At 40.2% G+C, this 11,163-nt stretch overlaps 1 protein-coding gene across 1 annotated transcript; it reads left to right on the top strand.

The window, feature by feature from the left end:
* The first annotated feature begins 6,100 nt into the window (after positions 1-6,100).
* On the top strand, positions 6,101-9,483 carry LOC149248934 (tryptophan aminotransferase-related protein 4-like). The gene is made up of 5 exons (XM_089456141.1): positions 6,101-6,909; positions 7,019-7,325; positions 7,419-7,720; positions 7,808-8,130; positions 9,092-9,483. The coding sequence occupies exons 1-5, from the start codon at positions 6,476-6,478 to the stop codon at positions 9,307-9,309; spliced, it is 1,584 nt and encodes a 527-aa protein (XP_089312267.1). The 5' UTR covers positions 6,101-6,475; the 3' UTR covers positions 9,310-9,483.
* The last annotated feature ends 1,680 nt before the right edge of the window (positions 9,484-11,163 follow it).

Raw genomic sequence — 11,163 nt, 5'->3', positions numbered from 1 at the left:
GTTCTGCAGGAAACATTGGCCCGGCTCAAGGAGACCGAGAGAATGGAGGGAGAGGCAGCCACATCACCACTTAGGGAAGACGGAGTAGAGCCACCGAGGGAAGAAGAGAAAGAGCATATTCCGGAACCTAGTCCCCAGCCAAGCTTGAGCTCGTATTATAACTTTTTGGAGGCTGGAAAAATTATTCCACAGAAATTCACAATGCCGCTTTTCTTTGCGTTGGAGGAAGAAAGAGTGAGAACCCACACGTGGATGAAGATAGATAAATCAAAAGGAGTGGCAGATATAGGCCCCTTGGAGGAACAACTCAAGGAGGCACGAAGAGAATTAGCTATGGCCAAACACGTGGCAAACTGCCAGCGGGTATTCCTACAGGAAGAGAATGAGAAACTCAAACTGCAGCTACAGGAACAGAGGAAAGAAAGGGGCACATCATCAGGAGACACTACAGCAGAACCTCAAGGAAAAGAAGGACTGCAAGTTGGTCTTGGGGAGCTAACCTCGCATCTACAGGAAAGGGAACTGCAAGCACAAATCGAGATACAAGCTCTCAAACAGCAGTTGCAGCAAAAAGAGGCACAACTGGCCTGCATGGCCAGTTGGGCCATGGATGCTCTACAATGTAGACAACCGGCCAAATCTTATGGCCTATACCTACGGGACCAGTGGCTGCAATTCCAAATTAATGCATTGGCACAGAGGGGTATCTCCCAAATCCAAGACCCCCAGCAGTTCACAGAGTTATGCAATAGCAATTAATCAGAGGACAAGGCCAAGCTATCGGAGTTCTATCTCCATAATTTGGCCCTTCCTAATGTGACTTCATGGGATCCCAACACAGTCGTAGGAGATATGCAGTTGATGGCATTTGCCTCATGGTTGAACCATGAAGAAAAGAGAGCAGCAGAGGTCAAAGAGGTCATGAACCGAGAGTTACATGAGCCACTGTTGATTAGAGCAGAGCCAGGGGATCCCACTGCATTGATATCGGCCCACCAACACTTAGCCACCAACCCTCAAGCTTTATTGAAATACATGGATCAGCAGGCTCAAGCTATAACACATTTCGAGGATATGGAGCGACTATTAGGGGACAATTGTGTTCATGCTTGCACTCGCCGATGGAACACGTTGTCCCACAGCCTCAAAATCAGAGAATATCACACTCCAACTCGAATGAGGGAAGCTCTAGTACGGGTCCCCCTCTACAAGAAGTCCATATAGAACCTCCAAGCCAGCTGGATTGGCCTCAAGCTAAGCCCACCTTTGCTTTTAGGATTGATGGAAGGCAGCACAGAAAAAGAAGAGCATAAGCAGTGGGAAGAGGTGGAAAGGAAGGCTAGGTTCCATGCCAGTGAGGAGGATACTACTTCAGAAGCCTGGGATGTGAGAGTGGCGATGAAAGCAATGAAGGACGAGGAGCTGGATTAGTTGCTCAGGGATGAGCAATCATTTTAGCTGGGGGGTGATGATGAGCCCCAAATTTGGTAACATTTTGGGCTCATTTGGCCTAACCACCCTTGCTCAATCCTTCATTTTTCATAACTTATGCATCATTTTTTAGTTTGTTTATGTCATTTGTATGAATAAGGGCAGTCACTATTCCTAAGTGGCAAAAATGTGCTTATTTCAGGTTTTTTGACACATGTTGGAGCAAAACCGAGCAGATAAGGGCTAGGAGACAGCCAAGATGGGGTTGAGGATTCGTAGGAGGGTTTTCCATGGCATTAAATAGCCTTCCTCGTGATCTTCACCCCCAACTCCGAGCTCCAAAAGCCACCACAACCGGATCTAGAAGGTAGCCAAACAGATTTTGTGGAAGCAGCTGTTCACTCCCAGTTTGGTCAGCCAAGTCCCATAGATTTAGGAGGCCAGCTTGGGTCCTCGTGATGTATAAATGATAAGGCTTCAGCCTTCAAAAAGGACTTTTGGAAAACTATTGCACATTCTGCACTACGAGCTGCCAGCTCTGTTTTTGCTCTTTTGTAGCCATCATTGGCATACCTCTGGACTTATGATTATTATTTTTTAATGAGAAGCAGTCAGATTTTATCTCAGCTCTGAGTTTCTAAAGGAGCCATAGCTCTCGGGGTTGGGCCCAACCTGAGAGCCTAGGGCCTCCTTCTTTTGTATTGATATCTTTCCTTTCAGCAATATGGTTTTCTTTACATGCATTTGAAACGCAGTTTGTTGAGTTAGATTTCGTGGTGTGGTTAAGTAGGTCATTGTTAGAAGATAGAGTTGCTTCAGATGTCTAGAATAGGGTAGAGAGATTAGAATTGATAAGGGTTCCAGAAAAGGGTTGCCTGCACTCTCATTTTCACCTCTTTCTAGGGGCTGGAATTACAGACAGTGCTACCCAACAAAAACACTAGTTTGCGCACTCATGCAATCTTTGGTGCAATATTTTCCTTTGTAAAAGTTATCCATGCACTCAAACCTCTTGGAATGTTTCTTTGCTTCAGTACCATACATGGTTCTCTTTAGAAATAACGTTGTTGTTCATTGGTTTCATTAACAGTTAGGATAGATTAGTAATATTTTGATTATGTGCAGGACGTGGATGATTTGGTTCAGTTTACACTGTGCAGTGCATCTCCATCCCTCTCTCGTCCATCTAAGCTTCGTCCAGGCCAACTGCTCATCTCCAAATTAGACCCCTCGCCTCACAACTACTCTACTGCCCACGTCATCCTACCTTTTTGGCCTTCCATTCCCTCTGCCCTCTTTAAGACAAACTAGCTTTGCACACCCTCTCATCACCTCATCTCTCTGTCACTAAGTCATTACAAACCCCTCTCCTACCTCCCTATCCATCCATGCAGCCTCTTCCACTCACCCATCATCCAAAATCCAATCGTAGAACATCTTGCAGGAATTACTGAACATCTTGTAGAAATTTTGAAACATCCTATAGAACCCTTGCAGACTTCCTGTAGAAGCTCATAAACGCGGTTTCTTAGCAGCCAAACTTTGTGAAACTCTCTGGAAGGACGTTAGGGACTCCTTAGACCCTCTTTGAACCTTCCCGACCTCTTCCAAGCATTTCTCCTCCGTGATCCGCCTCTGCACAGTAAAAAGCCAGTTACAAGCACATGCATGATAATTCTAAATAACTTATTCAAAAATACAAAAAAGATGTTTTCTTCAGGTAGAAGTAGTCTAGACACATGCATCTCACCTTCATAGAAGTAATGGCATCTCTTTCAGTAGTTTGCATTCCCATCTTTGCATCAGTAGGACTAGCTGATAGAATTAGGGTTTGCTAGGGTTTGCGTTTCTTGTTGGCTTTCAGTTCCTTTCTGCAAGTAGATTAGCTTCATTTGAGTTAGCTTTCGTCCATCAATTAAAAAGCTTCTTCTAAGAACTCATAGAAGTTGGCTTGAGCCCCTAGCGGACTTGTGCCAGCTGACCAAGTGATAGCTGCGGCAAGAGCTAGTACTTGTGCATACAGCACCGTCGCTTCCAAGTTTGTTACGAACTACCGGGTTGATAAAATTAAAGAAGGAAGCTCCATGAGTTGTAGCATTATTGCTACAATACTGGAGCTCAAGGAAAGAACCTCTTATTAATGAATGCAAAAGCTAACCCTGGACAGGACTAGCATGATCCACCCGACCATAGAATGGTTGAGCCAATTCTCTCTTCAGCCATTTAGCCCCGTGCCATATTCCAAATATGAATGTGAGACTCAAACCAAAAGAACCAACCAGGGAATCTCGAGGCTAAACCACCTCACTCTCATCAATAAAAAACATGGTATACCGTAATCCATCTTGTATCACTAGGCCAACACAATAAACATGTAATAACAAGTTTTACCATGATCTCCACCAGATCACTGGGCCAAAACAAGCATGGATGCCACTAGATTTCTCCACCTACACCGTGAGGAATTTTCCTATCTCCTAGTCTCTAAAGCTTTACCACAATCCACACTCTGATCCAGGGATCACTTGGCCCTAAACTGAGACTCCACCCTCTAGGCTTTAACGTATATCCCGCCATTCATCAACAAGGATTCCTACGCCTACCGAGGCAACAAAAAATCTGGCTTTATCATAACTGACAGTCCGGTTCAAGGGTTACTAGGCCATGTGTTCTATTATTAAGAGATCCACCTCACTTAGCTTCATATCCATTCGACAATTCAGCTCAACCAAAACATGAGAACCCCATCACACTATGGCTATCCGGAAATGGAAAGGCTAGGCTAAAAACACTACCACACCTGACAAAACCCATGCTATAATAATAAAGAACCACATGCAATACAATGCATGCCAAATCTAGCAAGGAAACACACATGCAAATCGATATCTGCAAAGAATCATGTTGTAGCTGCTTGATCATGCTCTGCCTCGTTTGCTCCTTCCTTCCTCTTGCCTTCTTTGTCTTTCTTGATCCAATGCCAAAGTGCTCCAAGAAAACTCTACATGTCCAACAATGAGAGAGAGAATAATGAGAGAGCTCCAAAACTGAATTGACAAAAAGGTACCAACTAATCCTCAAAAGCCTTTTTATTAATTAGGCCTATATTTTCTTCATTTTTCTCCTTACATGCAACCTGTGACATTTCACCTTCATTTTCTCCTAATTTCCATTATTTTAATAAATAAATTGTCAATTAATGCCACTTTTCCTTTTCAAAGCCTTAGCCATTTCTTTTGCCAATTTCCTTAGTCCTAATAAACCAAATGGACACCCACACTAGGATGTTTTGCCCAACATTAGGCTTGGAATAAGTGTGGCTACTATTTTTCCTTTATTAACTTTTGTTACACTGAATTTTCACCATGACTATTACACTATACATAGCATATTAACCATGCTCTCATTCAACAGAGCATTTCACCCTCTTTGATACCACTGTTAGACACACGATGTTGGAAACCAAAATCAAACATACAATGTGTACACATAAATACATACAATAAACGATTGAATCTTTTTGGGACTTCTTGGACTCTAATAACCACTCACAATAAAAAAACATAATCCTAAGGATTAGCTATCTAACAGAATATTGATGTGATTTGTCACAACAATGAACAAAACAAATTATGACAAGCCCTTCGTTTAGGCATTGGGTAGCCAATGGGATTTACTGATACATTTCAAGGGAAGTCCACAATCAACACATGAGGCCCTTCGTCTACCTAGGCTGCTTGGACGGGCTTGAATCCAATATATTTTTTTTCAAAAAATTTGGCAGTAGGAGTGTTTGAATCATGTTTTTGATGGTGGAAATAGATTCAATGCCACCAAAAACCCCTCGGGCACCCAAAATCTTGAAGTTTGACAAATGTAACTTGGATTTATAAAAATTCCAGATTTTATCAAAATCTGAGTGAAATTTCCATAATTTTCAAGGTCATTTAAAATAAGTATTCTTCTTTTATATTAAATTCCAACATAGTTTTGTCGTGATATACTTACTCGCTTGATATCAATGGCTGCTTATTAATTATCAACGTGATGGCCATCAATATTTCTAAAACTATAACTCCATTAATACAGTAGGCACTATTATACTTGGACCTCTAATGTCAATCTCAATCTCAGTCTTGTAGTTCTCAATTCTTGTAATGGGAAGATAAGCCTATGACTTCCACAACCGAGATAATGTAACGCTGAAAAATTAATATGAGTATTATACCATCATCCATGCTGCTATGCCAAACTTCTTAAAAACTCCTTTGCCCAATGTGGTCGACAACTAGCTTCACTCCTTTTGAAGTGAGGACTCAGGTGAGCAAAGAGAACAATTTTCTAAGCAAACTGGAGTATGCACCCTCGAGCTCAAACGTGAAAATTCATCAGGCCACTTTTCTAAATTAAACGTGAAAAACGATCCCAATCATTTTACCAACTAAATAAAAGAAAATACCACCTAAATAAAAGAAAATATATTAATAGTTTATTAAATTTTTATATTCCTTTTAATAATGGATTACGGATATGGTCGTATGAGACCAATAATTTTTTATAAACTTTCTTACGCACATAATTCATTTAGTCCCTGGGAGACTTTTTCTTTAAACCTGGAAAATACTATCGTTTCAAACTTTCCCTTTAACGCCGTCTCACTGTTCCGCCCAAAAGTCTACGTGGAAAACTTTTGCAGGGAAATTTCTGTTCTCTTTGAGGGAGAGAGGCAGGATATCAAATCATGGGCCAACGAAAATGAAAATAGAAAGATTCGAGAATTTAGACAATCCCACCTTTGCTTTTCGGAGAAAACGAAACCTGGTTCACTTTACATATTTCAATTGGGAATGAATTGGAGGAGCCTATGAGCGCTAAGATTCTGTTTTGTTATATGTGGCCGTGAAAAGATCCCACTCCATTCTCAGCCACTACCCTGGCCGCCCTCCATCCCCAGGCCCGGGGATTCTCTACACAGTGGAGTTCAAAGTTCCAACACCAGGCCGAAGAAATCTCCGAACAGAGGAGCAGGGCTGAAATCCTCAAGATGGACCATCAACAAAATCAATTCTTGCTTAATTCAGACGCTGAGTACCTGATCGGCAGAAATTCTAATGGCCGATTTAGGTCCAGAGCGAAGGATGTGTTGTTGGTCTCTTCGCTTCTGTTGAATCTGCTACTTCTAATTCTCTGGGTATTTCCAATTTGTTTGTTCTCGCACCAGGCAGTTCATCGGGATGCAGGAATCGTAGCCGGTGTGAGTGATAATAATTTGCAGGCGCTGACATGGAGTAGACATGCCGCAGAAGAAGCAGAGGCAGCAGCAGCGTATCATTGTTCTGGTCATGGACATGTCTTCGTTGATACGGTAAATATTGCGATAGATGATGGGGAAAAGACATTTAATTGCGAATGTAACGACTGCTACTCAGGGCCCGATTGTTCCCAAATGGTTGCTGATTGCGTAGCAGATGTCGACAGGTGAGCTTGAATCGTTCTAATTTCACAAAGTAATCAATGGAATTCAACTTTATGAAATTTAAGGCGTTTAATAATCTGACAATAGGGTAAATTGAGAATTGTACTGTAGTGGGGATCCTCTGTTTCTAGAACCCTTCTGGATTGGGAATGCGGAAGCCAGCGCAACGGTGGTACCCGGGTGGTATCGGATGAGTTATAGAATACGCGATGGTTCAACAGCACTGACATCCCCCGAGTTAGAGACTCAAATTCGTGGTATGCATGCTCTGGTAGGAAACGCCGTGACAGAGGGGAGGTATATAGTGATTGGAACTGGTTCTATGCAGCTTATCAATGCTGCAGTTTACAGTCTTTCTCCTAGGCATCAAGATTCTCAACATCCTGCACAAGTAGTGGCAGGTGTGCCCTATTACGGAGTATGTTCAGGAAACCCTTCGGCCCACACTAGTTGTTTCGGTAGATCAGCTGAAATCCATGGATTAATGTTAGGGTAATTTGGTTTTCTGCAGGCTTACAGAGCCCAGACTCAAATGTTTGACTCTGTGGACTCTATTTGGGCGGGAGACGCTAGGAATTGGGCACAAAGTTCGCAATCCCTGAATTCCACCGCCAGATTTGTAGAGATTATAGCGTCTCCAAACAATCCCAGCGCTTTTATTCAAGAATGCGTGTTAGAGGGACAGAACGTGAATACTGTTTATGATCATGCCTACTATTGGCCTCACTTCACTGCCATTACTGAACCAGTTAACGAGGACGTGATGCTCTTCACCCTCTCCAAGGTCACAGGACATGCAGGCAGCAGATTGGGGTACTAATCACTCATTGTTTTTATTAATTTTTTCATCATTTCAAGGATATTGATTAGTGCTCTGAGAGATTTAATATCTTCGCGCAGATGGGCTATTGTGAAAGACTTTGATGTGTACCGGAAGATGTCAGAATATGTTGTTGGGAATACGATTGGGGTATCACATGACACGCAGCTAAGGGCGGCTACGTTACTGAAAACAGTAATTACTGGTTATCAACAGAAATTGAAAGAGAGGAAGGCAGATGAATCGAGGAATCAGATGCTTCTTTTCCACTACGCTTACGATGTTATGCGAGGCCGATGGCAAAGATTGGAAAAGATATTCAGCGGCTCCCAACGTTTCTCGCTTCAGAATTTGACTTCCAATTATTGCAGCTTTTTCCGGATGGTCACAGGGCCTTCGCCAGGTTAGGGATTTATTTGCTTAGTTGGGCTATAGTTTATGTGGTTATAAGTTTTGGAAATTTTTGGATATATTTTTGGGTGAATTTCTCACATTTTATAGGGATAATTTGAGTTTTAAATGCTTCACAATTTAGAGTTTTGATTTTTGAGATTGAGGTTGCTAAATTATATATACAATCAAATAAAAAACTCAGGATTATGATGATAATTCGACCAAAATTAATTTACAAATTTTAGTTACAATGAAGTCTAATTAATCTAAAAAAAAATTATTATATCAGACAACAATTTTGCCTGGGCTATTTTCATGTAGGAATCGCAAATTTTTTATATTTATTTTTTCAATTTCATCAAAATTTTATGGGAAAAATTATTTTTTACTAAAATTTTAGTTTAAAAATTATGCTTTTTTACCTAAAAGTTATGGAAATTCCGGTCATATTTTGAAAAAAATCTGATAGGGATATTTGTAAATCCAAGTAAAAACTATTAAAAATTTTATTTTTATTTATTTTCAAAAGAATTGAAATTAGGTCTATATCACCTAAATTTTTAAAATTTAAGCAATAATCTGAATTTCCAAATATTTTGGTCCAATTTCATCAAAATTTTATGGGAAAAACCATTCTTTACTAAAGCCTTAGTCTAAAAATTATGCTTTTTTACCTGAAAGTTATGGAAATTCCAGTCCTATTTTGAAAAAATATGACAAGGATTTTTGTAAATCCGAGTAAAAACTGTTAAAATTCATAATTTTAAGTGTCAGAGACTCCTTACTAAATAATCAAATAAAAACTATTAAAATTCATAATTTTAAGCATCCGAAACTCCCTTACTAAATAAGTAATCAACGGTTAGACAACCCCAACTCAACTTATATACCACGTTTTTTTAAGTAAATATGTTGTTCTGCTCCGAGGACAGTGTTGTAATTTGTGTGATATTCTATGTTTGTTGGTTCAGCGTACGCGTGGGTGAAATGCGAGAGAGAAGAAGATGAGGACTGCACAGCGGTGATGAAGGGTGGAGGGATCATCGGGCGAGGAGGCGAAGAGTTCGGAGGAGAGAAAAGGTATGTTCGATTGAGCTTGATCAAACGAGACGACAACTTCGCGTTGTTAGAACGTCGCCTACAGGAGCTTCTTTCATACCAAAATTTCACTGTCGCGTCCACCACTTGAGAATGAGAATTCTGCGTTGTTTATAAGTTTGTTCAGGGTGTTGGTATATACTAGAGTGTGTACAATCTATAGTGTGTACAATGGGATTCAGTGACTGCTATTTATTTTGACGCTGGGCAATTTTTCCGCCTCTTAGGAATACTTAATATCTCAGTGAGTGTATTTATTTTGGAATATGGATTTTAGAATTTTAATTTAATTATTTATACATGAATTTATTTTGAAATATGGATTTTAGACTTTTAACCTAATGATTATGTAGATGGTAAAAATTTAAATTATATAAAATATTTTTGATATTAGTTAAGATAGAGGGTTGAGATATATCTTATTTGATAATATTAATATTCAAGCTAGAAAGTTGAAATGTATCTCAAATTACAATTTATTTTGAATTAAGGTAGAGGATTAAGATATATGGTAGTCATGATAGAAAATTGTATTACTTATGAACTTTTATTACTTATGATTGTTTTATTATATTGTTCCAAATGTAAATAGTTGATAATTTATAATTAATAATAATAATTTGAAATAAAATTACAATTTAGTTAAATTTTATCATTTGACACTATATATGATGAGGGAAATGTTAGGATGCTTATTATGAATTAATAGCTATTAAAGTTTACTAATCATTTAATTTAATCTATATAGCTGCATTAGATATTAACATATGATAAAAAATGGAGAGAATCTTAAAATTTATGGTATGGGAAGTATAAAAATTTAATATTGATGGCACCTTAAAGGGGAACCCGGGTACTGCTGGTCATGGAGGGGTTTTAAGAGATGAAAGAGGGGATATTCTGTTCATTTTCCATGGTCACCTTGGGAGGGCCACTAATAACATGGTAGAAGTTATGGCTATGGAGTATTGTTTAGAATTCATGATTCAGGATAATCGACAAAATGTGATTGTGGAAGCTGATTCTGAGTAAATCATTAACTCGGTCAAGAGAATCAGTTGGGGTACGGCGCCGGAAAAGGCTTCAAGGAACTAGAGGCTAATTTAGATCTTTCAATGGATCCACAACCACCTTCTGAGCCTCCGCACAATTAATTTTAAACATGTACGCAGATCGGCCAATAAACTGGCGGATCTTCTGACCAATCAAGGAGTGAACTACACAGAAAATAGGTTTGCAATGAAATGGCAAGATATCCCTCTGAATAGGTTAAAAGCGAAGTGCCATGATCAGGCTAAGGAAGATTGGTTGGTGTTTCAAAGCAGGGCCATGGAGGAGAACATAGATGACTCAAAAACGTCATGATCAGCAGAGCGTACATGCTTGATTACCCAGCTACTGTTATGCTTGTGCATGATGTTGATCGGAGGACCTTTGTTGTTTGGAGCAATTCGATCAAACAGATCATTAGTGGTAAAGTGGGAGTTTTATTTCTCTGGGTTTCAGACAGGCTGGCGGATGCCTCCCCTCACATTAGCACAGGTAAAGCAAATAACGAGGGCGATTGGAGGTTGAGACCCCATGGCATCCCCAAAACCCTAACTCTTTCGCCTTTGTTCGGAATACCGCGGCTTGGGCAGCTTGGGGATGTTCACAAGCCTTGTGAGTGAGAAGCAGTTTTCCCTATTTTGCAGCAATCCCATTCAGTGAACACCACGTGGCAGAGGGGCTAGAGAAAATACCACTCTGATTGCACGCTAATGTTCGACGATGTTGATTGGAGCAATATGTTCCTCAACCGTAGGAATTCGCGTAGAGGATTAACGATGCGTATGGATCGTGCTAGTTGGTGGGTCCACGGGAGCATTTGGCGGTTGTATTACCATGGGTTATCTGCCCGTGAACATTATACCGGGTTGGGAGTTGTTTTCTGGTGATCGTGGGC

This window comes from Pinus tabuliformis, chromosome 7, assembly GCF_031772625.1.
Source record: "Pinus tabuliformis cultivar Carrire ecotype Pingquan chromosome 7, CPIR1, whole genome shotgun sequence".
Taxonomy (NCBI): domain Eukaryota; kingdom Viridiplantae; phylum Streptophyta; class Pinopsida; order Pinales; family Pinaceae; genus Pinus; species Pinus tabuliformis.
The sequence above is the reverse complement of the archived record's forward strand: the minus strand, read 5'-3'. Positions and strand labels throughout refer to the sequence as shown.